Here is a 27576-nt window from a genome sequence, read left to right on the forward strand (position 1 = left end):
TTCAAGAGGTTAGAAGACTTTACTTCGATTGATCGGAAATAAAATTCGAACTGTGGCAAGTGTAATTAAACATGTGACATGGGAGATCAAATGTGGTTTTAAATTCAAGAGGTTAGAAGACTTTATTCCATTGATTGGAAATCAAATTCGAATTGTGATAAGTGAAATTAAACATATGGCACAGGAGATTATACGTGGCTTTAAATTCAAGACTTTACTTCGATTGATCGAAAACAAAAATCGAATTGAGGTAAGTGTAATTAAACATGTGACATGGGTGATTAAACGTGGCTGTAAATTCAAGAGGTTAGAAGATTTTCCTTTGATTGATCAGAAACAAAATTCGAATTGCATTATTGCTCTAAAAACAAAGCTCCTGTCGAGAGATTCACTAATCTTGTGTGATATAATAGGTAATACATCAGCTGTAGATCTCGCACTACGGAAACAATATTGCATGTCACTGAGAAATGGTAGAATGATGCAACCATTTTCCATCAACATTGGCAACAGATTTGATGCAAGTCTTCCATTTCAGGTCAGGACTGAAGGTCAGTCCCAGGAGCTTGTCAAAAAAGTGTTTCTTCAAGACGAACGCCATTCACATCAATTGAGGTTAAGTGTGGATCAGAGTGTTAGTGGAATGTAACTTATTATCCCTACCATTTCATCGACACCCATAATGTCATGAATCGTTGGACTTTTCTCTACTTGTACTTGAGAAATTTGCTGTTAAGTAACAACCAAAATTTTTAAAATACTCAACAATGCGGTTTAAAACTTTTCCCCCATTAACTATATCATATTTATTCGTTCATTCAAATAAATGTTCCTGGTATTCTAAGAAGATCGACCATCAAATAAAGTTTTCAAGGTTTGGCACAAAATGACCCTTTACCTTATTTTTATGTTTTTAGAAATTTGTAATCAGAAAATGGTTGAATTATGTTCTAAGAAGTGTAATATATGTCAAGCTTGTGAGTTCCTTCTCCAATGGCTGAAGTGCGGTATACATATATTCATGATCAAAAAGATGGATACAGACATGAAAACATCCCTTGAAACAAAAGTCAACAGATTCCTTTTTAATTCCACACAGAGCAACAATTGTGATTCTGTTGGCTGAATTTTTGTTCAAGCAGCAATTAAGAAAAACTTAGGACATCAGTTTTAAAAAATTCAATAAGCTGGGTTGGATCCAGGATTTAGAAAAATGGTCAGTAAAACTGATTGACTATACTGGTGAGACAATGGGGACAACAGTTGTAGAGGTATGACATGAAGGCAAAATAAATTGTCTACCATTACTAGTTGTGCAGGGAAATGTATCAGCACTACTACTGTCTACGGATTGAATAAAAAAGTTGAGGTTAGACTAGGTTTAACAAGTAAAACTCTAGTGAGACTAAAAAAAACTCATAGAATGTGTCTTATTCAATGGACTTTGAGCTGAATGTACTCATTGATAAAGAAGCCAAGACCAACAGATTTCCTTTTAACTTTAAAACAACTCTGCACGTGGCAACTGGCATCCCTCCAGTTGATTTGCTGTTCAGACACTAATTAAAAACAACTTTTCATCTGTTACATCTGGACAAACTTCTGTACAACTATAAAATGAAGAAAGGTACTAAGATTATAACCTTTTCCGAAAAATATGTGGTAAATGATCTGCTCCTTGTGAGGAATTTTGGTCTGCTTGTGCTTGTGCCAATGTCAAGGTCGAATCACCGGTGTTAGTTGAAATGTGCGCCGGGCCCCGCCAGGCGTCGTCGTCTGCTACAGGGTATCTATTCTTTACTTGGTCCAGGAAATGTTTGTTTATAAAGTACTATATGTCCTGTTGAACTGCATCAATATTTTAAATGTACATATGCAAGCAGTTATACACACATCTACAAAAGAACATTATAAAACATGTAGACAACGCAAAGAAACTCATCATATATCCAAATTCATTATATGCTCAAAATGCATTATATACACGCCTTACATATATATAGACACCGTTATCTAACACTGATGCTATCTAACACGTCGTTGCTGTGCTCCCTTGAAAGGAGTACTACGTAACAGTTGCAGGGGTCGATGCTAGTGATTGGACTTGCAACAAAAACGAGAAACACGGACAAAAATACATCAAGAAGAAAAAACAAATTGGAGTATGCAGCAAAATATGAAAGTTTACACATTTATATCAAAGAAATAATGATGTAAACTTTAAGCGGAGTTCATTATTCAGTGAGTCTAGAGGAAAGTTGATGGACTGTTACCATAGGATGGTGGTGTTGCTGGTTATCTGGACTGGAGTGTCATTTAGCATTTTTGCTGAGAACTGTCGCCTTTGATGTGACTGCTGTAGAACTTTGACTGACCAAAGACCACAAGCTGATGATGATGATTGCAGGCCCCAGTTATTTTGTTGTTAAAAACAAGCTGCTATAGTTGCTGTGATGATAGTAATTATGTTGAAATGCTGCAGAAGTGGTGGTGGTGGGGATAAAACTGCTGCAGTTGGGTTGTCTGATAGCAACTCTGGAGGGTGAGCCCTGTTTGTAAAGCTGGAAGAAAAAAGAATACTCTTTTTATACTACTTTGCCAGCTGCTGCTAATATGATACCTTGATAATGGACTGTTACCATAGGATGGTAGTGATGATGGTTATCTTAACTGGAGTGTCATTTAGTCTTCTTGCTGGGAACTGTTGCTTTAGATGCGGCTGTTGTAGAATTTGTACTGATCTAAGAAACAAGCTACAGATGATGATGATGATGATGATGATGATTGTAGGCTCCAGATATGGTTATTTTGTTACTTAGAAACAAGCTTCTATAGTTGCTGTGACGTAATTACGATGACAGTCATTGTTGACATGCTGTAGGAGGGGGGTGTAAAAGTGCCGCAGTTGGGTTGTCTAATGATATTTGTAAGTATTATGTACCTGTGTGGAGGAGATGAACGATGATCATGATGATAAGGTGTATATAATTTTGTGTGTGTGGTGTCGATATAATTGTGATATGACTGTGACTGTCTGTCTCTTTGCGTGTGTGTGGGTGTGTGTGTAACATATATGCATATAACAAAGTCCTACCTTCTCATTCTGTTCTCTTTGTCTTCCATCTCATCTCATTGACCTGGAACCAAAACACATGTTCCAAAAACACGTGTTTCTTATATGTGGAGACAGTCCTTATTCATGGAGCTTTTCGCACTCTCTGGAAAGGTTTTCTGCATACAACGCATTTCTGATTTCTTTCTTTTCTTTCCTTCTTTATGTTTCTTAGATGATCAATCTTCTTCGAATCTTGTTAACTGCCTTCTAACTGTTTTAATGAACTGCCCCAACTAAACTCTCAACCGAACTCTAAACTGACTCCCAAAAAATCCCCATATGCAGTTCTGTTTATATCAGGGTATGTGTGTGGGGCTGTAATTCCCGTTAACTCTTCGCACCCAAAATACACTCACAACACAGGTGCATGCTCTGTCAACAGAAGTCCAGGGTTCAATCTATGTCATCAATAACTTTTGTTGACCAATTTGTACTCCCTAATACAAACAAGTTGCATTCAATCCAGCACCGCGTTAACCACACTATTCCTGTCATGGACTCCATAAGGCTGGAAGAAGAAACACACTCTTTTTATACTATTTTGCCAACTGCTCTGATATGAAACCTTGATGAGAGGTAATGGGTCAACTTTGATAATGATATATGCAAAAAAAAAACCCCCGTTAGTTTTTGTCAAAGATGAACAAGGTCAGCACAAGAAGTTATAGTCTTATAACAATTTGACTCAATTTAATGATCAAACGAGATCCTAATAATTATATTTAATTTTTAAAATACTATTTCAATAAAAATAGGAATTATTGTAAATGAGTATCATGCTAAATCAACTTTCCCCCTCCTCCTTCACCACCATCAAAAATGAGGTTCTACATTTTTAAGTGGTTATGTGTGAAGCCGTTAAAAATATACTTAAAAAAATAAATGATAATTATTTTAGAATTTACAGTCGGAGTCATGTTGGCATATACATTTAACATAAAACTATCATTTATTTCTGAGCGTTTCTCAAACCAGATAGTTTTTTAGAGTGTGGGACCTTATCTTTTGGGCTTCTATTATGGTTAAGGAAGGGTTTTTTTTCTTAATCCCTATCCCTTTACCATCACTAAAAAAAAAAAAAATTGAAAAGAACTGAAAACAAAATCTTCTGGTTAACTGTCTTAACACATTATCCTGTTCGATAATAGCTTGAAACTGGGGAATCATTTTGCATTAAATTTATATATGAAATTGATCACCATTTACATTCTAAAATAGTTTTCAGGGTGCTTAAATGTAATCGCCTAAAAAGTAGAATCTTATTGATTTTTTATTTTATTTATTTATTTATTTTATTTATTATTATTATTTTTTTTTTTTTTGAGGGGGTGATTTAGCTAAGGTTAACTTTTAAAAAAGTGAATGAAGAATAAAACCAATAAGTCTCCCGGGCAATACCAATGTCAGAAATAACTGATGTAAATTCTACCTGACACAATCTTCATTGCTTGACTTCACGTTTTTAGTTTAATAACATCCATAACGAAATTTGTTTGCCGATTGTGCACAATCAAAATAAAAGAAACAATATTATTATATTTATTTACTTTACCCAACAACACACCCAACCTCCCCCCCCCCTCTTTTTCACCTCAAACAAGGCATATTGCCACTTGGAACATAAAGGGCTACTATTTGAGATTGTGTCTAATAGAGGACCGTGGGAAGTTGAGCAGCAATATGTCTGTTCACATTACATTTAAATTTCTGCAAGTTAGTACAGTCAAGGAAGCATGAAACAGGGAAGGAATTCCAAAGTCTAACAGTCTGAAGGAAGAAACTATTAGCATCTAGAGCCTTCAATAGTGAATGGGTGGGATTTTGCTACTTGTTGGGTTAGTCGGGAGTATGTACATCGAACAGGCATAAGTGCTATAAGTTTATTAGAGCACATTCCATTAAAGTACTTGTAAAACAGACACAGGATACAACATTGCAGATGAGAGAGAGGTTGGAGTTTGATCAACTATTAATTTTGAATTAATTTTTTAAAATTAATATTGGACAAGGTTCAATTTCAGTTAAATCGGATTGTGCTACTTTCTTTTCTTTTTTAAATACAATTTTTTTAACTTTAGAAAACTTCAAAATATCTTAACTTTTCTGGCATATCGCGATTGCACTAAAGTGTATGACGTCATTTTCTATCGAATAGGTCTGTTTAACGTCGGTTGCGCCCGGTCCCACTTGACGAAACCACTTGATGTATAAAAGAAAATCAAGATAATAGCAAAACAACCACCCAACAAACCTCTCCAAATTTACAATACCACCTCAAATAAATTATGATAAGAAATAAAAGATAAATTCAGATCGGGTGTTTACATCTAGGTTTAGACAAAAAAAAACGGAAGGAATGTAAGGAATTTCTGTGAACAGGTTAATTTGCTCGTATCACCGGTTGCTCCCACCCCCTTCTTCTGCTTCCTTATTACTAGGTGCTAAATAATGGACGGGTCGAGTCTGTCGAGCTTGGTGAAAGAATCCGAGGTGAATGCGTTATTGCGTACGGTGGTCGATACAAACAGTGGAATCAGATATGTCGTTTTTACAAGACTTCAACAGACTGATATCTGGTGCGTTAGCGCTACAGATGGAATCGAGATATGGCAAGGTGAATACAATAAAGAGGCCCTCCTTTCTCTAACCAATCTGATCGGTCTCAAGTCCATTAAAGATCTTCTAATGTTCATCAGGTTTGTCCAATTTTTCTACCTTAATTACCACTTTTTAAAAAAGGCTGTTAATATATCTTAAATTATTGCCTTTCATTTTTGTTCCTTTTCTTTTTCTTCTTTTTAATTAGTCCATGCTTAAAAATGGATTCGTTCTAAGAAACATTGAGTTACCTCCCTTTGTTTATATTTATTTTTATCCCCCCCCCCCCTCTTCGTTATTCCAGTCAAGTTATGTCCAGCAACACTTTCAATAATAAACTTTGAGAAAGGTGTTATCTTTACGATTACTGTTTCCACTTCACTTCCGGTTGCTCCTTCATCTTCAATTGATTTTTTTATGGGATTTTTTTATTTATTAAATTGTTGGGTGAACGTAATGATTAGGTAAGTGAAGCCCCTACTCTTTCCCCATGTGAAGAACGGCTTTTTATTTAGAAAAAACAAAACAAAAAAGAAGTGAAATAGAAACAGTAATCGTCAAGATAACCGGGACAAATATGGACCGATTATCCCTTCCAATTATGGATTAGATAATAGGGCGGAGTTGTACAACCACCCCCCCCCCTGCGTAATTTGTATACTGATAGGTTTTTTGAAATTTTGGTGCTAGTGCAACTGCACAGTCTGTGCAGTGTACTTGATCCCGCGCTATTTTTTAAATCGTATTTCCAAGTTTAATTAAAGTTTTATTTTTGTTATTATTCAATTGTTATGTTAAAGTATAGAATAGGTACAAAACACCCTCCCCTCCCCATGTTAAGAACGGCTTTTAAAATAATAATGTTATTGTTTCAGCACGGATCAATAAGTACACTAGTACCGAAATTTTTTCACTGGATTATTATTGATTGGATACTAATTAACCAGATTATGAAAAAAAAAAATCGAAAAAATTATTATTTCGACATGTGATCGGAGTGCTCACTTTTTAGTTACAACGTTATGGTAAATCAGTCACCCATTTTGTAACCAATAAAAACGCGGGTATATCAAAACCATAGAAAGTAAACATATGAGCCTACCGCATTCATTTGTAAGTCAAAAATATTTTTTGTTCATCAAAGAAAGAAAAAGGATAGAATGACTTTTTGGGTTTGTATTACTGTACACATAGATTCGAAAAAGTTGTCAGAAAACAAATAAATGTTATCAAAGGCAATATAAATTACTTTCCTACCTAACTGTATATGTTTTTAGTGTTTTTATTTAATGTAGCATGTTTTTTTTATTTTTTAAGTATTATAAATTTCACTGACATGCTGGAGAAATGTTTCATAATTTTCCATCCCGTTGTCAATTTTCATAGCGTACGCCTCCCGATACATTACTTCGTCAACATGGGACCATTTCATATCTCCCGAAGACACGTCCGTATTTAGAAAAAAAAAAAAAAATGGGTGACTGATTTATCAGAACGTAGTAACTAAAAAGTGAGCACCCCCTTTCGAATGTCGAAATGATTTTTTTTTTTTTTTTTTTTTTTATATAATCTGGTTAATTTAGTGTCCAATCAATAATAATAGTGAAAAATTTCAAAAAAACATCAGTATAGAAATTACGCATGGGGGTGATGGTTGTACAACTCCACCCTCTTTTTTTTTTTTTTAGGGTATATTTTGTTTATTAAATTGTTAGATGAAAGGACAGTGTTCTTTCATCTAATAGAATAGCTGCTCCCCGAGTTAAGAATGGCTTTTGGTGATGCAGAAGAATAAGCGACTCAAAGTCCACATCAAACAGTGTCAAAAAATGGGTTTACACATAGATTCGAAAAAGTTGTCAAAAAACAAATATATAACAAATAAATATTATCAAAGGCAAGATAAGTTACTTTTCTACCAAACTGGATACATTTTTTTTTTTTTGTTTTTATTCAATGTAACATGTTTATTCAGCTCGAAAAACATGCAGTGTTTACCGATGTATTGGAAAATTCAAAATGGCGCCCGACACTCTCTTTAACATGGTAAGTTTGGGAAAAGGTGTTATAAATAATAAACTAGACAAAATACTATTAAAAAAACACCGAATATATGTCAACTTATGTCACGGTAACATATAATGAGAGAATTTCTAACAGTATTTTGTCTAGTTTATTATTTATAACATCTTTTCCTGAACTTACCGTGTCAAAGAGAGTGTCGGGCGCCATTTTGAATTTTCCAATACATCGGTAAACACTGTATGCTTTTCGAGCTGAATAAACATGTTACATTGAATAAAAACACGAAAAATATATCCAGTTAGGTAGAAAAGTAACTTATCTTGCCTTTGATAACATTTATTTGTTATATATTTGTTTTTTGACAACTTTTTCGAATCTATGTGTACAGTAATACAAACCCCAAAAAATTATTTTTTCTAAAAAAAGTTCGTAAAATTTTCCTTTAAGGCCCTAAAAGACGAAAATATATTTTTCTTGTAGATTTCGTTGTGTTAAAAATGAATCTGCTAACCGTTTCGATTACAGAGAAATATGATATGAAGAAATTACTTTTTCAAAAAGTGGGTGATCACTTTTCTATATAAATTTAACTTAAAATGGGCACCCATTTTCTGGCCACCCAGTGAGGGGAGTATTTTTTGTTTTGTTTGTTTTTTTTTTTTCTCTGCTTTCAACTTTCAATAAAGACACGAGGGCATTGAAGAACAAAAGCAAAGAAAAATCTGTATACAAATATGTGTAATTCCTTATGTTACCAGTGATGATCATTTCTGTATGCTTAAGTACGCACATATTCTGGACGCAAACAAGTAGTTTTCCAGATATTAAGCAATGTAATTCCTTATGTTATCAGTGGTGGGCATTTCTATATATGCAAGCACATGCATATTTTTGCCGCAAACAAGTAGTTATCCGAATATGAAGTAGTGTAATTTATGTTATCAGTGGTGGCCATTTCTGTACGTGTAAGCATGCACATATTTTTGACACGTCAAAAGTATTTTAGATTTCATGTTGCTTACTTTCTGTGATCCTTAAAACCTAATCCACAGACATTTAAAGAATAAGTTTTAAAAAACAATGGAGAACACACAAATACATGAGTTATGAAAATATATCCTGTATCCCCCCCCCCTCCGCAATCTATCTGTGCCTGAATCTAAACGCAGATTCCATGAATAAAGCTTCTTTCCCAGAACTGCCCGCCTGTGGAACACTGTTCCACTGGCCTGTTTCCCGGTTGAATACAACATGGTAGCCTTCAAATCCAATGTAAACAAGTTCTTGTTAAGCCATCCCCATAAATAATCAAATTCTACCCAATTTATACCATTAATGATTACTATACTACCACCTTACATTCATTAACCCTTATCCTCGAGTAATCTTTTGGCTTTGATAAGTGACGACTCCCAAGTAAAAAAAAAATAAACAAATAAGTTGAAACATACAAAACCCACTCAGATGTTCAATTGTCAAAGATTCGGTCACCATTAAGATAAATGTAATAGGCCTCGAGTATGTAGAAGATGCTACAAAACAGCACTAGAAAGAGTAAACAAAGAGCAGACAAAGTGCAAAAAAGAAAATTCACCTCGTAAACTCCAGAGAATAAGAAGTCTAGAAAAAAGAAAAAAGATTTATCCAGTTTGAAATATACAAAAAGCATTCCTTTCCTGGAAGCAAGGAAAATAATTGAAACTCCAAAATACTCAGAAATATCTTAAACGATACAAACCATATAAACCAATTATAAAACAACAAGGGCATAAAATATACAACTAAACCAGAATAAAACTAAGTAATTACTAGTGTTGAGACGATTAATCGGAATCAAAAAAATGATGCCTATTTTCTGATGCCAAAACGATTCTTTTAATTGTCTTTTTTATTTGATTTTGTTTAAACCAAAATCTTCCATTGCTGGTAATAATGATAAAATAATAAATATTTATTGATTTTAAAATACCAGTAAAGCTAAAATCTATAGATTATCTTTAACAAATGTAATTTTATGTTTAGGAAAATATCTGCACATTTAATATGTGTTTTTTTACAGAAATTGGGGAAAATAGCAACTCTATAGTTAAATATTTAGAGATTTATAAGGAATCAGAATTAGTAATTGCCTCGGAATCAGGAATTTAGTACAGAATCGGTAATTGTAGTGGAATCGGGGGGGGGGAATACTGGAATCGTCCCATCACTAGCAATTACTCAACCTCAATAAATAAAGATGTATCACACAAAAACGTCTGAAAGTACAAAGAAACTTTATTTCTAACCAGACAAACTTATGAAAATGTAAAAACATTATGGTTAACTCACAGTGACACAAAGGGCAAATAACTAAATCATACTTAGGATTATTGCACCTTGTAGTGAATCTGCTCTTCTCCAAAAAACTTTTACTCTGTTTTTTTTTGTTTTTGTTTTTGTTTTTTATGAGGCAGGAGGTACTGCTTCACAAGGTTAGAATTTGATTTGTTTTTAACATGTGTACATGTGCAACCAGTTTTATAGAAATGAAATGCGTTTCTATATATACTAGACTACCCATGACCCGTTGGGTCAGTATGTTATATTAGCTATGGAATTAATGTATGAGCGTGACACTTGTGACATAAAGAAAATAGTTTTTTGTGACATAACAGAAACATTTCTATGAAAGTATATTAAAATGAAAAACAGAATATAGATAGATTTCTATGAGTCGTTCTGTTTATAATTGTTTATTTCTGAAAAAAAAAAAAAAAAACTTGCAGCCATTGAATTATAAGTGGTTTGCCATACTTATAGGTAAATGTGCACTGAACAGATACTATAATACTTAAAGTTAAATTCAAATTTTGATATCTTTTAATTTAAACGCGAAAAAAAAAACAATTGGTACGCTGAAAACATACACAGTAAAACAATATGTTTTATTGTTGCGGTGATTATTTATTTGTAACGCAAATTAAAAATAACATATTTTTGGGGTTATTTATTTATGTTGATAGTGTAGGAGAAAATGTATGAATGTTTTTTTAAGAAAGGTGTATTAAAAATGGAGAATAAAATTTTTAAAAAATGAAGGCGGTGGGTAAATCGCTGTTGTAAAATGCTCATGGTTGTCAACATGTTAAAGTAGATTTATTTGTAAGAAAATTGTGTTAAAATAACTTAAACGTAATACGGAAATGAACGATGTAAAAAAAAAATGCAGAAAGTATTAACAATTGTTTATTTGGATAATTTAAACGCAAAAGAAAAAACAATAGGGACGCAGAAAACGTACACAGTAAAACAATACGTTTTATTGTTGCGTTGATTATTTATTTGTAAATATGTTTTTTTTTTAATTTGCGTTACAAATAAATAATCAACACAACAATAAAACATTGTTTTACTGTGTATGTTTTCAGCATCCCAATTTTTTTTTCACGTTTAAATTATCCAAATAAACAATTGTTAATACTTTCTGCTTTTTTTTTTTTTTTTTTTTTACATCGTTCATTTCCGTATTACATTATGGGTTTATGTTTATGTACACATGCGCAACTTGAAGTCGTAAACCGGATGTTGGGTTGCAGCACTCATTACAAGGTCATTTGAGTTTTCTAATTACATAGATTAAACGAAAATCATTCCACAAAAAAAAAATTTTATAACAAAGACGAAAGGATTTGAAGTCGAAAGTTGAAGTGAAGAAAGGAAAAATGAAAAATTCTTTATACTGTCAAAAGTCTGTCAGCAGTTATCTTCAGGCGAAGATAGTCGATGCTGAAGTGTCCAGTAAACAGGGACAGGAGAACAAGAAAGGTGACATCTTTTCTCATTGCTTCTAGGGTTCTCTCTACTGACTGACCATGATTCCCAAAGGGGCTGAAACAGTTCTTCAGGAGATAGATGAAATCAATACATCTTGCAAACTGATTGGTTGGTGTGTATGACTTCTACAGTGTCACTGATCACTTGTAGTTTGAATTTGATAGCAAAATTCCAGAGTGATCAAATGATGGAACTTAAATACTTGAGTTAGAAGTACAAGGAATGATGTTCTGCTTTAAAAATCTGGAATTAAAATCTTGGGCGTCTCAGATACTATTAACAGGAGAAATAAGATGTTTTCTTTTTTGCTGAAAGCTCATTGCGCGTCTACAAATGTGCAGTGGGCTGCAAGGGATAGTAGTTGTCATTAAGGATGATAACAAAATGGGATAACTAGACGGAGGATGATCCATTAAGACATATGATAAAGAAGACTGGCAACAGCCAGAGTAAAGCCAATTCATGGCAAGTAAAACATGTTAATAGCGAAGAGTTTCATGTGTAAGTTGAGAAACATTCTCTAGTCACAGGTGTCATGCCTTAAGTCACAAGGTAACATACAAATATCCGTGCATGAGGTCGCCAAGCTAATCAAGAACCTAGATTCCAGTAAAGCAACTGGCCCTGATGGCATCCCAATTATAGTGTTAAAAAAGCTTCAACCAGAACTTGCTCCCATACTTACGAAACTGTTTAAGCGCTGCCTTAAGGAGAAGTGCTTTCCGACTCCCTGGAAAACCTCATCAGTTTGCCCTGTATTTAAGAATTCAGGTAATAAGTCATCTCCCTCTCAGTACAGACCAATAAGTCTCCTGTGTGTTATGAGTAAGTTGCTGGAATCCATATTAAATAGAGAAATAGTCAACCACCTCAGCAGGAATAACCTTCTTAGTGACACACAATATGATTTCCGCTCTGCAAGATCTACCGCAGATGTGCTGACGGTTATATCCCACAGGATTAGTGAATCTCTTGACAAAGGCTTCCTTTCTAGGGCAATTGCTCTTGACATATCAAAGGCCTTCGACAAGGTATGGCATAAGGGTCTACTTCATAAGATTTCCAGCTACGGTATAACTGGAAATGTTTTCTCAATCATTAAATCATTTCTCTCCGATAGGCTCATAAGAGTAGTGGTAGATGGACAAAAATCGGAGGCCTGCAATATAAATGCTGGAATCCCTCAGGGGTCAATCCTGGGCCAAACTCTTTTCCTGATCTACATCAATGACCTCCCTAAACACATACTTAAATCATTCGTTGACATCTATGCTGATGACATGACCATCTACGGCAACACATCAAAGGCTGTAAATGACAAAGTTCTCTGATTCTCTCTCCTCTGATCTCGAGCGCGTGGTTCAGTGGGGGAAGATGTGGCTGGTTACCTTTAATGCATCCAAAACCAAACTCCTATCCTTACATCATCAACGCTCTGATCCCCATCTGGCATCAATTGTGATGGATGGCTCTCATCTGGGTGAGGCCCCGTGTTTTGACAAGCTTCTGGGTTTGACCTTTACTCCTGATCTGAAATGGAACACGTACATCAAGTCTGTTGCCAAGGTCGGTGGAAAGATGGTGGGATCCTTCTACCGCTCCAGAAGATATCTCACTACTGATGCAATTCTCTATCTATATAAAAGCCAAGTACGTCCAAGGATGGAATACTGTTGCCATATCTGGGCAGGAGCTGCAAAAAACAGCCTATCCTGCCTTGACAGAGTACAAAATAGACTTCGTGGCTTAGTGGGGGATGCCCTTTTCTCTACCCTGCAACCTCTCTCCCACAGAAGAGACGTTGCAAGCCTATCCTTGTTTTATCGTTATTTCCATGGCAGGTACTCGTCTGAACTCCACTCTCTGGTCCCCCCTCGCCAATCTTTCACGAAAAACACCCGTCTAGCCGAATTCATCTGTGAAAAATTTCCCCCACTCTTTATCTGTGCCTAGATCAAAACGCGGATTCCATGAACAAAGCTTCTTTCTTAGAACTGCACGCCTGTGGAACTCTGTTCCGTCTGCCTGCTTCCCACCGGACTACAACTTGGATGTGTTGAAGTCCAATGTTAACAAATTCCTAATGAACCGCCCCCTTAAGTAAACACTACATCAAATCTCCACACTAACCTTAAGTTACTTGCAATAACCCTTATCCTTGAGTGGCTTCCGGGCCTTGATAAGTGGTGACCACTGTGTAAAAAAAAAAAAAAAAAACACACACAAGGTCATGATTAAATGTGTGCAACTATGGCTGAAATTGAACATGCATTATATCAATTTCACGGTGTTGGATAAAGTCAAAGGGGGTGAAGTTTTCTATACACGGTGAGGTCAAAATATCATAAAACACTCTTTCAAATGGCAAATTCAGGGTGAACACAAAAACTGCCAGTGAAAAGTTCATAAAAAAGATGGAATCATAATCTGGATATTATGCTGGTTTGGTTGAATCGAAACAAGGTAGATAGGATTTTGTAGAGTCTTGTAGCGAAATTAACATAAGTTCTCTTCTGCGACAACACTACCACGATAATAATCAGCAACAAATCTCAGCTATAATGTTCTCTCTTAGCTGTCAAAAATCCAACTGCTTGTCTTTCTCAAAGTAGTTGTTCACATATACAAATGGAAGTTACTAAAAAATAAGCAAAAAAAACTCAAACTACAAACACAACTTCTTTTTCAGACTGAAAATCAAATGCCCAAAACGTGAAACCGTGCATATGCTTCAAAGCTTGAAATTTTTCATTTTCTTCAGTAGGTATGAGGTGCCTTAAATAAGATTGCAAACTTTTTTTGTGTGGGTACTTTTATTGATAGTGCACACATGAAACTCAAGTCCCCTTTGAAGTAATCTCCTCTGGCTGCAGTTTTTCTAATGCTGAAAAACCGAACGTGATGACCAACCAAACATATACAAGCAAAAACACAAATTTATAAATATCTACAAAGAAATATCTACAAAGAAATATCTACAAAGATCTATAAAAACAGATTTAAGGAACTGATAATAAAAGCATATAAAACACGGCTATACAAACCTATCCGGCCCTGTTGGTGAGGCATTAGAATATGCTGACTGCCCTATGCAGAGGAGTAAGACCCCCCCCTCTCCAATGAGACTACCTGTTGGCCATGAGTGGCGATCTGTAATACTCGAGGACAGGAGCCTGAGGGCTGAGCAGCCCATGATCTGGTACCTAAAGAGATCATGTGGCTTGCAACACTTCACTTTTGCCTAATCTGACCAATCGGCTGGTCATATTAGCCATCTCCCAGATATATAAAAATCTGAATCAGGACAATGGCTATAGAGTCAATCTTGCTAAGGAAGGACGCATACCCTTTTCTGTCCCCAGGTGAGTAATTATCTTGGGAATGAAAGCCAGGAATAGAATCTTAAATTATCAGTCATCAGCATGAGTATATTGGCTATGTAGCCCTGGTGTTAATAGGCGAATGAGTTTTCCCCTAGGCACATCCTCTCATGGGGCTCCGACGTGGGTGGATAGCATACCCAAAATGAAACACAAAAAAATTACATATGGCAATTAACAACAAATTCCAAGCCATTGCAAATAAAATCATGAAATACGTTAAAAGACCATATCCAGAATCTGATACATATGCAGACACATATACCGAAACGGATGAAATAACCACTTAACTATCCAACATATATAGTTCTTGAGTTGGTGGATGACAAACCCATCACCAAACTCTCATCCTTCATAATAGAAAAATATCTCACAGCAAACGTGGCTCCAAAATCGATCAAAACAACTCATAACAATACGGTGATAGAAGTTAAAAACAAAATGATACAGAAATATTGCTAACAACTACCACACTACACAATATAAAAATAAAAGCATATTCCCGTAAATCTCTGAATACATCAAAGGGAAAATCTCAGAACTGGGTAATTGTACAATAGATGAAATCAAACAAAACTTTAAAAAATCAGTTTATATATTATTTAATTGGAATTCATTATTAAGATGAGTATTATTTATTAATTTATTTATTGCGGACTATTATCCTTTCTTAGTTGTTTCACAATGTTTCGGCCAACTATGAAAGATCAGATAATGAATAAAAAAATCTAACCTTGATCGCTCTTCGGGGCTCGTGGCACAGTGGATAGAGACATTGGATCTCTACAGTTCTAGGTGAGAATTGTCTGAATATAACAGTTTCGATCCTACTCAAAGCCGGCAAGAGTGGCCAAAACGTGGTGAGATGACAACAACTATGGATGGCATTAATTGCTGAGAATGCCGTTAGGAAATTCAGAGTTCCTATCCCGTCGCGGTTACCACCGGAGAAGGCAGAGGAATAGTTGGCCAAAACGTCATGAAACAACGACTAAGAAAGATGAGGATAATAAATAAATTAATAAAAATCATCTTGTAACAAAAGTATAAAGAAAAACGATCAAGAAATAAAAACTAACACATACATCCTCATATTTAACTCTCCCAAATCTCCAAGCAAAATTAAGATCGGGTACATAATAGCTAAAGTGGAAATCTATATCCACTTAGATGTTACAATTCCCAAAAGTTTCGGCACCACGAGAACTGGTGCAACAGAAGGAAAATATGTAAAAATTGTGGAATTTATCAATCTGATAATCTGGAAGCCACCTGCCAACAACTGAAATGCGTAAACTGCCAAGATGAACATTCAGCTGACTCAAGATCCTGTGAAGCATGGAAGAAAAAGAGATAATGAAAATTAAACACAACCAGAACATTTCCTTCCCAGAAACACTTCCTAACCAGCCTGCCCTTACTCAAGAGTAACTTAACCACTGCAAACTACTTCCAATTCTGAATGCCAAAAATGTGATCTTCTCATAAGAAAATTGGTAAATATTAATTCAAATGAACTCCTAACCTTGTTAAAAGAACTACAGACCTCCACTCAACAGCCTAAGCAATCTCACAACAACAAAAAAAAATACTTGAGCAACAATTAACACCACAAAACTCACAGCAAGAAAAATCAACACAAAATACCCAAATCCCTTAAAATCAAGAACAACAAGATCTCTAAAAAATTAATCTTGCTGTACGGAAACCACACAAACATACAATGACAAATCCCTGCATAAACAGTCCTCACTTAAATCTAAACATCATAACAAGCCACGTCAACAATCCCAATCCAGACATAAACAAGAAACAAAAACTATAAACGTAACACTTAAATAAAGCAACAGGTACAGCGCACTAGAAAAAATGGAATTGGAAGAAATTCCTCTAAACACCGTAACCAAATCTCATAGAATAGAAGATTCTCAAAACCACAAGACCTGACACTAAACCATTAGTCACATGGTAATGGAAAAAACAAAACATAATACAATGGAATTGCAGGGGTATAAAACCTAACTATGAAGAAATAAAATGCAAAATGACAAACTATCACCTCGACATTATATGCTTGCAAGAAACTCTACTCAAAAAAGATGACACCACTTTCAAAGGATACAACGCATATAACCAAACAAACAAACAAACAAATCAACAAGAGACAACTAACCTATTGGTGATAATTCCATAATAATCCCAAATCCAAAAAACAAAAACTAACAAATTGGTTTGACAGCAATAACATTAAGCAAACTATTACTGACCTAAACCTTCTTCCAACTAATTACTTCCAGATTTTACAAACTATAAACACATATAAATTATATCTGGCATAAAATGACTCACTGCAGTTGAATTGCCGTGACCTGCTCCTCCTCCTCCTCCTCCAGCTACAATGCACTTGTACCATTCCAGCAACTTGGAAGTCCTCTTGTGTGAGTGTATCAATGACCTTCGTCACAGCCTTTTTCATCGTCTCAATTGTCTCATAATGACAGCCTCTAAGGTTTTTCTTGAGCTTAGGAATAACTGAAAGTTACAGAGAGCAAGGTCTGGAATATAGGGAGGGTGAGGAACTATCTTAATGCCCATCTTCGTCAAGTAGTCTGATCTTCTCTGAGCACTCTTGGGACAAACTTTGGACAAATCTTCCACATTTTCAGTTCCTCATGAATAAGTGTGTTCAGTTCCTCAAACTTTGCACTTGTTGTTTCTATAGACACACAACGGTCCTTATCGATGAAATTTTTTATTTGGTCAATCAACTCTAGTGTTCTGACTTTCCTTACTCCTTACACCTCTCATCATTCCTGACAGACTCGCTGCCTTCCTTGAATCTCCTATGCCACTCAAAAACTGATGCTTGATTCATGCAAGATGGTCCAAAAGCAGTCTGAAGCATTCCATACATTTCTGTGGCATTTTTTCCAAGTTTCAAACAAAATTTTATTGCATATCATTCTTCTAAAGTGTCCTCATGTCCAGACTGCATTTTTGAAAATTACCAGCTGTGACAATCAAGCTTTAGTAGGGTGTATTCCAATTCCTGCTATAGCTCTCCATCTAAACCTGAAATCATATAAAAATCAGTCAGTCATCTCATAAGATGTATATCAATAACATACTGAATTTTCAAGAATCTACAAAAATTTTAAATGCCTGTACAAAAAAGTCTGGAAACTTATTTAAGGCACCTCGTAACATTTAATTCTTTATATTTAAAATCACATTAAAAGTATTTTTTTGTAAACAACAGCAAATTGCAATAATCTATAGATAATCAAAAGCAAAGAAAAATATTTGATGGCAATAACAAAGAAATACAGAGGTTGTTGCAGATGTCTGCCGCCATCAAGAACAAGATGAAACTGATTCAAAACAAATTAATTCTCACATCGGCCACACTGGCATGAAATTGGCAATCACTTCTGCGATAAAAAAAGCTATAAAAACAACAATTAGATGCTGCCTTATCTATCCATTGACTTGATATTGATTCAATAACAAAGATGGAACTAGAATCCTCAAATCTTTGGCAAAAGTTGGGCTTGGATGTCATCCATTACCTGATCCTCATGTTTTGCTGGTTAGGGTCAATGGTAGATAGTGCAGTGATAAATGCTTAGCCAAAGAAAGGGGGGGGGCACAGAAAATTGAAAATATCTTTGGCCAGAGCCTGACCACCCAAGAGAAACTATCTTTGCTTGAAAAAAAAAAAAGTTTCTATTGAATGGGAAAATCATGCTAGTATCGGCCTTTGTGAGAAAATAGTGTCTAGGACTATCTACAGATAGTGGAGACGGTCTTGGATGTTGTCTCCAGCGAATGTTTTGATTAGTCAACCTCTGGTTGTGTGAAAAGTGACCACTAACAAAAGACCAGAAACAGTCAATGGTGAAAAGATTTCAGAACATAGGGAGCGGTCAGAGCCAGACCCATCCCCCCCCCCACACACACACACAAAGGAGAAAAGAGAGTTGAAGTTGGATGCTTGAGAGAGAGTTGGTTTTTGTGAGAGCTGCCGAGCAGTTGAGCTAATGTCTCTTTCCAGGTCGGTGGGTCCTTTGGGGATTTTTGGCTGAAAGGAGCAAGCATTACCTGTAACCTCCAAGAAATAAACATTATTATTTGGGCTTTTTGTTTTTGTTTTGCTTTGGATGGTAAATTCTTCATTGCAGCACTGACAACACCAATAACAACTTTGGACCAGCACAAGTGAGGAGTGTACAAAAGGATGTTCACACAAGTCTTGAATGCCTACTGGAGAGAACTTTAATGCCTACTACACACTATCCTGGAGTGTCTAAGGTCTCTCTGTACAAGGGTTTTTCAGAACAACCTGGCATGAGGATACTTTTCTCTGACCAAATATTCAAAATCACATTTTGTATTCGCAGCCCAAATAAGATCTCTTTTCTATGGCTAACCTACATTAGTTTTTACAAAGAATGATGCACCTTCTCCAAGATATATTACCTCAAGTAATAGCATGAAGCTGGATACTCCACCAGACTATATAAATTTTTGTCCTAGAATCCAGTAAGACCAGGAGACTAAAACAAAAGATATACTACAACATATGAAAATGGTTCATTGGGGAGAAGAAAATTATCTTCTCAGTTTCTTTACTGACTCAGTGTTTGAGAGATAAAGAACATTTGAATATCTACGTATCTCATATAGAGTTCAAGTGTTAGCCCCAGATAGTGAATTCTTTGATTTCTGAGAACTTCAACTGAAGTAAAATAAAACAAAAATGTACAAACAAATGGCCGATGCAGGTTTTGACATTCAGCAATTAAGAGCCCAAAACTGAATGTGATAAACATTACACTATCTGCCACAACAAAGTATGTAAATACCTCCATTGGAAGATCTGCAGAGAGATGCAGCTTGATCAATCATCAAATAGAAAGGTGAGTATTTTATGACAAAGACCTACAAGCGAGTAAATACATAAAAGGCATTACTGAAATGAACCTGAAGAAATTGTGCTCATTATTGATGTTATTGTCTCAAACAACCGTTAATAGAGCTAAACAGGATAGATGTTGTTTCCTTTATAGCTGCTATTTGTATTTTGCTGTGACTGGTCTGCGTCTTCCATCGTCTGATGTCAGGGTATATCTAAAATCAACTGCATCCTCACTCAGGCTGGCATTCGATAAGTAAAGAAAAAACTCTGGGTCATTTTCTTATAAACAAATAAAATAATTATTCATAAAATATTCTTAAGATATACAGAGTATATATATATATATATATATATATATTGTATAAAGTTGAGTTCTTTGGGTTCTTAATGGCTTTCTGGTGCGGTTGTTACAACTAGGTTCATTTAGAGAATCTCCCAGCCAGGAACAAAGCTTTTCAACTTAGCTTTTCTGTGGGATTCTGGCTCTTGGGCAATGCGTTCTCTTCAACGCCAGTCAGCCAAATCCCTTATTTTTAAAAACACAATGGTTTTTATCAAACTGAATTTTCAGCCACCTGGCTTTTGAGATCATTCTGTTTTCCTCTCTAGAGATTACTCTTTCCTTTCTTTATCCCATTATTTTATTTTGTTTTCTCTTTTCTTGTGAATATCTTTCTTTTTCGTAGCCATGTCTCTCTTTAATTCTCTTTTTCCCTTTTTCTCTTCAACTCAAATTATTTTACTCTGTATTATCTTTCGGGTTTAATTCTTACCACTTACACAGAGGGGGGTGGGGGTGAGTCTGGCACTTAAATATAACAGGTTGGCCAATGACAATATTTCCTAAATAATAGAGCAGAATTCTCATCGCCATGTCAACTTCACTTCTCTTTCCTGTTTATCATATCGGCAATAAAAACATATTCCAGACTTTGAAGAAAACCCCCATCTCAACACCCCACTCAACTCTTAGCCTGTAAGCAAGGTGAACCAGTGTTACCCGGGCATGCAACATCGTTACACTATCACAACCGCTATAATGTTTATTTCTTTCAGAGATCATGTTATTTCTAAATCATTCTTTAAGTCTTGATATTTTTTTTATCATTAAAAGAACCCTCAGATATAAATTCAAATCGTAATGAAATCAAGTGTTAGCTCCAGGACGAATCCCCTTGATCTCTGAAAACTAACTGAAGTAAAATTGTGATATGTGTGATACCTCATTTGACAACATTACCGCTGAACCCAATGTTGTTTCTGTGGTTTTCTTCATCTCTTCTAGCCGTGTCATCATCTCTCACATTGGTGACTGTCAATCGCACGGGTTCACAAGTATAAAATTAAAATAACACAAACCGACAACTGACACATTCTGCAAATATTAGTTTCACTCTTGGTGTGTGTGTGACACCATCAATCCTTTACATGCTAACGTCCACATTTACATCTATTATCAAAGCTGTGTTCATCAACTGATAAATCAATTCATTTCGGCGTCTTGACCTAAAGATCTCTTTGTCTTGTCCAAGCCGCAACCTGCCTTTAACAGTCTTTAACTGGAAACTCAACCCTGACATGAACTGTCACAAACCCAAGACTGCCCACAAACCGTCCCCAACTATCCAAAAACTCATCATCATACCTAGAACTAACGCTAAAATATATTGACCTTCTTTGTCCCAATCACTACACCTTAACCAACAATCCCACCTCAGCTTCCTTGGTGAACAACTTCCTATCTGTTGTCTTCCTACCAACCCTATTTCCTATACCTTTGTTGACCTGATAAACTTATTTCCTTTTTTTTTTACTTATCATTTTTCCTCTTTCTTTTTTTCTTAACACTAGGGGCAGGGGGGGGGCGTTGATAATATTACAAAATAAAATAAATGAAAGCGGTCATTTTTACAAGTGGATTCTACACCTGTGATTCAAAGACTCAACTCTGTTTTCTTTGGGAAGGGGCTTCCCGCCTTTAGAAATCTTAATCAACAGCAGAATGGCTTTATGAATATCCTCATGCAAAATCCAAATATCCTTAAATAATTCTTGTAATAATTTTTTTCATTTTTTCGTTTGTTAATATAACCAATCCAGTATTTTAACAGAAACATTAGCAAACGTATTTTTCCTTTTTATATTTCCAGATCGGAATACATGAACACATTGAACATTTCAAAAGTTAATGACAAACTTGTTCTGTATATTGGAAAAGATCCATCTACAGTGACCTTTGACCTGACTCAAGAAACAGACAACTCTAGCCTCAAATACATCTTATTTCATTTGGCTGATAGAGTTACTTCCCTTGAAAGCAAAGTGAACGAGTCCAAAAAAAAGTTACCGGTAAGCGAAAAAGATCAGACGTCTTCATCTTCTGCGAAAGCATTATCTACTACTTCGTCCATTTCCAATTTCAACTCATCATCGTCACCTAAAAAAAGAGTTGCACGTGTCTGCCCCAAAGTAGGAATGAGTATTTTAAATCCTTTGAGCCGAAAGAGAAAACCACCCTCGGGCATTGAATTTGGAGAATAAATGGCAGAAAAACTAACGTGGTTCTGCAGGAAGATTTTGTCACAACATTGTTAATAATTTCAAAGTGTCTATGACAGGACTCAGTGAGATGAATCATCTCTATTATCGACCAAGAGAATTTGAACATATTCTGTCTGTCATCTACAAAAATTTTATTTTGGTACATATGAGTAAAAAAATATATATATATATCCATACCAGAAAAAAAAAAAGATGAGAACTAAAACTGTTCATTACACTTAGCCGAATTTATCAAGTAATTTGTATATTTTTACGTTGACCACAAATTAAAAAAATCCAAGATCAGTTCTCCCCTACCTCCACACTCATTTTCATTTCATCAATCAAAAAATCAATAAATTCTAAGACTGGATGATAAAATTTCAATTAGAAAAATTATCTGCTTCCCATATTTGATACAAAAAAGACTATTTCGAAACATTGGTCCATCATTTTATCGTTTCACCAAAGAAATTGGTTTATGATATTTCTTTTTTTTTTTTTTTTTTTTTTTCTTTTTTTTAACGGATTTTTATTAAAAAAAAAGGTTTAAATATTTTAATTGAAGCTTAAACCAAAATTCTTCAATTCCAAAACTGCTTTTAAAATAATTTTGGGGTTGTTACAGCATTTCAACAACCATCATTGAATCATTTTATGCCGAACTCCTTGCATCATCATCAGCAGCATCATCTGTTTTACATGCCGATATACAATTATTTTGTAAATTAATAATTAGGGGTATATCCTATAACCAAATAAACTATAAATGATATTTTCTATTTAACCTATTAATGAGGTCTTGACAGGTACTATCTCTTCTGGGTCAGAGTGGACCTGGGAGTTGTGATAATTAAGGGGCTACTCTACTTCTCCAAAACTTTCAACTTGGGGCCACACCACTGGATATGGTTTTGTATCATAGTCAGGCAGTAAGCAGAAAAAAAGAGGGTTTTTAAAGGTGGACAGATGGATTTTAAAATTAAATGTAAAAAATTAAAAAATCTCTTCGATATTCAAGTTAATTTATATGAATCTGCATTGGTGTCAAATTGGAGCCGTGCATTTCTACAAATTTCTTGACTTGCTTAATTTAGTCGAACAATGAAAAAGTTTCTTCAGAACTCTGGTAATTGGAAATAATCGTATCTATCAAATTATGTTAATCTTTTTTATAAAACCATTAAAAAAAAGAAATAAATTAAAAAAAAAAAGTATGCAAAATATATTACATCATAAATTATATTCCGAAATAATAAAAAAATTTGATTCTTTGAACTACTGTTCTCATTTTGAGTGTTATTTTCACAACGTTTTGGCAGATGTAACCTCCAACCTTTTTCAGGTGTATCATGCCAAACTCACGAATCTTTCTGAACTCGAGAATCTGTACAGAATTTCGAACATAACCTTTTATTAAATATTTGATTGTCTGCAAGGACTTGCAGCGTAATGGATAAAGTGCTAGGTTCAGTTCTAAGTGTCACTCTTCTAGAGACTGAAGATTCAATCCTTAGTGTAGACAATACTAGGAATACAATCGTAAATTAAGATTTCTACCCGATCATGACTGACAGAAGGAGAACACACTACCCTCATGTATTAAATAAAGGGTTCCGTTTGAAATTGCAGATTCCCAAGTTCAACAGAAAGATTTCTGGGTTCTGTAAGATATGTTTGAAAAAGGTCAGAGGTTACATCGGCCAAAACATATAAATAACATTCAATATGAAAAAAGTATATGTTACCCTCATCCTCATAATTGTTGTTGTTTTATCATGTTTCGGCCAATTCATCCTCTGGCCTTCTTCAGGTGATTAACCGCGACAGAATAGGAATGCTGAGTCTCATAACTGTATCTCCAGTAATTACTGCCTTCCATAGTTGTTGTCTCACCACGTTTTTGACCAACTAATCCTCTGGCCTGTTTTTTGGATAGGATTGAAAATGTTATCTTCAGACAATGCTCACCTGAAACCATAGCGATTCAACACTTCTATCCACTGTGCCATGGGCCCCGAAAGGTGATTAACAACTATGAAGCTGAGGATAACAGTCTGCAGATAAATACACAAATTACTCATCTCCAAAGGTTCCAATGAAAAAAAAAAAACATGAAAAAAGTAATCTGAATAATATAAATTATCAATCCTCATTTCAAAAGTCCAGAAAAATAAAAATAGCTCAAAAATCTTTTCCAATTAAAGACAAAATATGCAGCTCAAAAAATTTATTAAATTTTGTTTTACAAATCATTTTTTTTAACCAGTTTCGCTATCATGTCATAAGTTGTGTAATTTTTGTATAAAGAAATATTTTACTTATATTAAGTTCTGTTTCGTTTTGTTTAAATTTATGAGTTTTTCCACCATCTCAGATTTGGTCTTCACCATTAAAAATATTGCTAACTAAATGATATTTGAGTTTTATTTAAAAATCATGTGTTACATGAGTATCGGCTATGTTAGCTAGTTTTAATAATAGTTATTTTATATTTGGTGGTACTTATGAAGTACGATGTCTGGTGGGGTCCAAAAACCAGATGAAGAATAATGTCATCAGGGAAAGGAGAAGAGGATTGGTAAATCATTAGTCAGCAACTAGGTAGGGAGTTAGTTGATAAATCACATTCTGGTAAAAAAAAGCTCATCTAAATCTCTCACCCCACCCCATCCCTTTGCTGTGTGTCTGCAGTAAAACTCAAATAAAGGACCAGCTGTTCAGAGACAAATCATCTTGAGTTATATTCAGTCTGAAAAAAAAACTGTTCAAATGATTTTAGTATTTAAAAAATTTTTTCTTTTTTTACGCAGGAATCACCAAGGCCCAGAGGCCACTCGAGGATAAGGGTTAATGGGTATACATTAGTCAATGTGATTATGGCATAGTAAACATAAGTAGTGGTAACTTTGTAAATTGGATTACTTAGGGGGACGGGTCATCAAGAATTTGTTTATGTTGGACTTGAAGACAATCAGATTGTAGTTAGCAGGAAAACGGAAGAGAGTTCCACGGGTGTGCAGTTCTAAGAAAGGCACAGATAAAGAGTGTGGGAAATCATTGATAGTGGTTTTGGCTAGATGAGTGTTTTTCATGAAAGTTTGGCAAGGGGGGGGGGCATAGATTGAAGTTCAGACAAGCACCTGCCATGAAAATAACGATAAAGCAGAGACAGGCTTGCAACGTCTCCTGTGGGAGAGAGGTTGCAGGGAAGAGAAAAGAGCATCCCCCACTAAGCTACAAAGTCTATTTTGTACTCTGTCATGGCAGTATAGGCTGTTTTTAGCAGCTCCTGCCCAAATGTAGCAGCAGTACTCCATCCTTGGACGTACTTGGCTTTTATATAGATAGAGAATTGCATCAGCAGTGAAATATTTACTGGAGCAGTAGAAGGATCCCACCATTTTCTCAGCGACCTTGGCAACAGACTTGATGTACGTGTTCCATTTCAGATCAGGAGAAAAGGTCAATCCCAGAAGCTTGTCAAAACATGGAGCCTCCACAAGACGAGAGCCATCCATTTCAATTGATGCCAGATGGGGATCAGAGCGTTGATGATGTAAAGATAGGAGCTTCGTTTTAGATGCATTAAAAGTAGTGACTCCCTTGTAAAAAAGACTTAAAAAATACCAACATTGAATACAAACTCACCTGGCAATGTCAAGCTTTTATTGGAACTCAGGCATAAGTGATTGGTTGACAAATTAATTTCAGCATAATTTCCATCAGAAAAGAAAACACATTTATGCTTTTGCCATCCGTGTTATCCCCCGTAGAGTACAAATCCTTTTTTGTAGGCGATTTTTTTTTTTTTGTCTGCCACTCTTACACATGATAACTGCAGGTTATTTGAGTCTTCTGTTTCTCAGCAGGTGATTTAGTGGAAGGGAATGAACGGTCTCTCCAGAAGACAATTTTTCTAAGGAGGAGTCCTCCTCCATCGTTTTTGCTCAAATACTTCATCTAAAAATTAGAGGTATTATATAAAAAAAAAAAAAAAAAACTCTGCCCACTGATGGAATCGTTAATAAAATGCGCAATTCTTTCTACAATGCAATCATATTTCATACAAAAACTTCAATCTATCTCTGACTTGTCCAAAAATGTTCAATTTTTTTTTTTTAATCTACATTTAATGATATATTCTATTCAGGTTTACACCTACAATTGATTATCAAAATGCCACCATTCCATTTGAAGTGTGGAAAGTTACTCCCATCTTGTTGAAACTACTATTCATCTTCAATAATACCTTTTCGTGTCCCCAAAACTTTTTAATGATTGCTAGGTAATGCTTAACTTCAGTGATCTAACGAGAACAAGTGTGTGTCAATGTGATTAAGCAATGTTGAGCCTGGCTAGTACCAGATGGGTTACCTTTGGGAATACTAGGTACTGTGTTAGGTTCCCTCGGAGATTTTGGAGGTCTACCGTACAGAGAGGAGATTGGGTTTCTTGGCCATGGTGAAGGCAATACATCTAGAAAGGGGGATACGGTTGGAAAACGAAACCAGATAGAGGGAGACTTGTCTCTGTATGGCACTTTTCTAGTGATGGAGTCACAAACAAGACACTCGCTTCCAGTTTGTGATAAATCAGCACAGAAGTAGTAAGGCTCAGAACACTCATGAGAATGCTCATGTCAGTGTGCAATCTGGTCTAATCAGTGATAACAAAACAACATGGGAACATTGATAAAGACCAACCATCCTGTTTTTGATGGTACAACCCATGTAATGCCCTATCTTCTGGACTATCTTCTTCATAAACCTGAAACATGGAAGCAATTCTACAATTATTAAACTGGTGCTATCAGATCAGGCTGTCTGAAGATACCAGCATCTTTACTTGAAATGCGCCAAACATTGATGCCGTTTTTTTCCTTTCCTTTTACAAAACTCAATCATGTTCTGCAAAGCCAAAACACTAATTTTTTTTCTCTTTCTTTTCCTTTCATTCTCTCCCGTTTAAATTTTTTTTTTCTGAATTATTTATTTGAAAATATAAAAAACTTGAAGCATAGAAACTTATCAGAATGATCAGATTCGGCATTAAATAACCGGACAAAGATTTGATATGCCATAAAACAAATCAATTATTAATTTTTTTATATTTTTATTTTACGGACATTTTCATGGATGGCATTTATTTAATTATTTTTTATTTTTAAATTCCATTTCCATCCC

General features: G+C 35.1%; 1 protein-coding gene across 1 annotated transcript; it reads left to right on the top strand.

The window, feature by feature from the left end:
- The first annotated feature begins 5505 nt into the window (after nucleotides 1-5505).
- On the top strand, nucleotides 5506-24803 carry LOC145300381 (uncharacterized). The gene is made up of 2 exons (XM_080144479.1): nucleotides 5506-5811; nucleotides 22000-24803. The coding sequence occupies exons 1-2, from the start codon at nucleotides 5564-5566 to the stop codon at nucleotides 22388-22390; spliced, it is 639 nt and encodes a 212-aa protein (XP_080000605.1). The 5' UTR covers nucleotides 5506-5563; the 3' UTR covers nucleotides 22391-24803.
- The last annotated feature ends 2773 nt before the right edge of the window (nucleotides 24804-27576 follow it).

This window comes from Euprymna scolopes, chromosome 2 (genome assembly GCF_053919585.1).
Source record: "Euprymna scolopes isolate OS-2025 chromosome 2, ASM5391958v1, whole genome shotgun sequence".
In the NCBI taxonomy this organism is placed as follows: domain Eukaryota; kingdom Metazoa; phylum Mollusca; class Cephalopoda; order Sepiida; family Sepiolidae; genus Euprymna; species Euprymna scolopes.

Bases quoted from the DNA above. Each gene is read 5' to 3' on its own strand.
- LOC145300381 (XM_080144479.1), top strand. From the start codon at position 5,564: ATGGACGGGTCGAGTCTGTCGAGCTTGGTGAAAGAATCCGAGGTGAAT. The intron at 5,812-21,999 runs GTTTGTCCAATT...TTATATTTCCAG, and splicing joins GATCTTCTAATGTTCATCAG to ATCGGAATACATGAACACAT.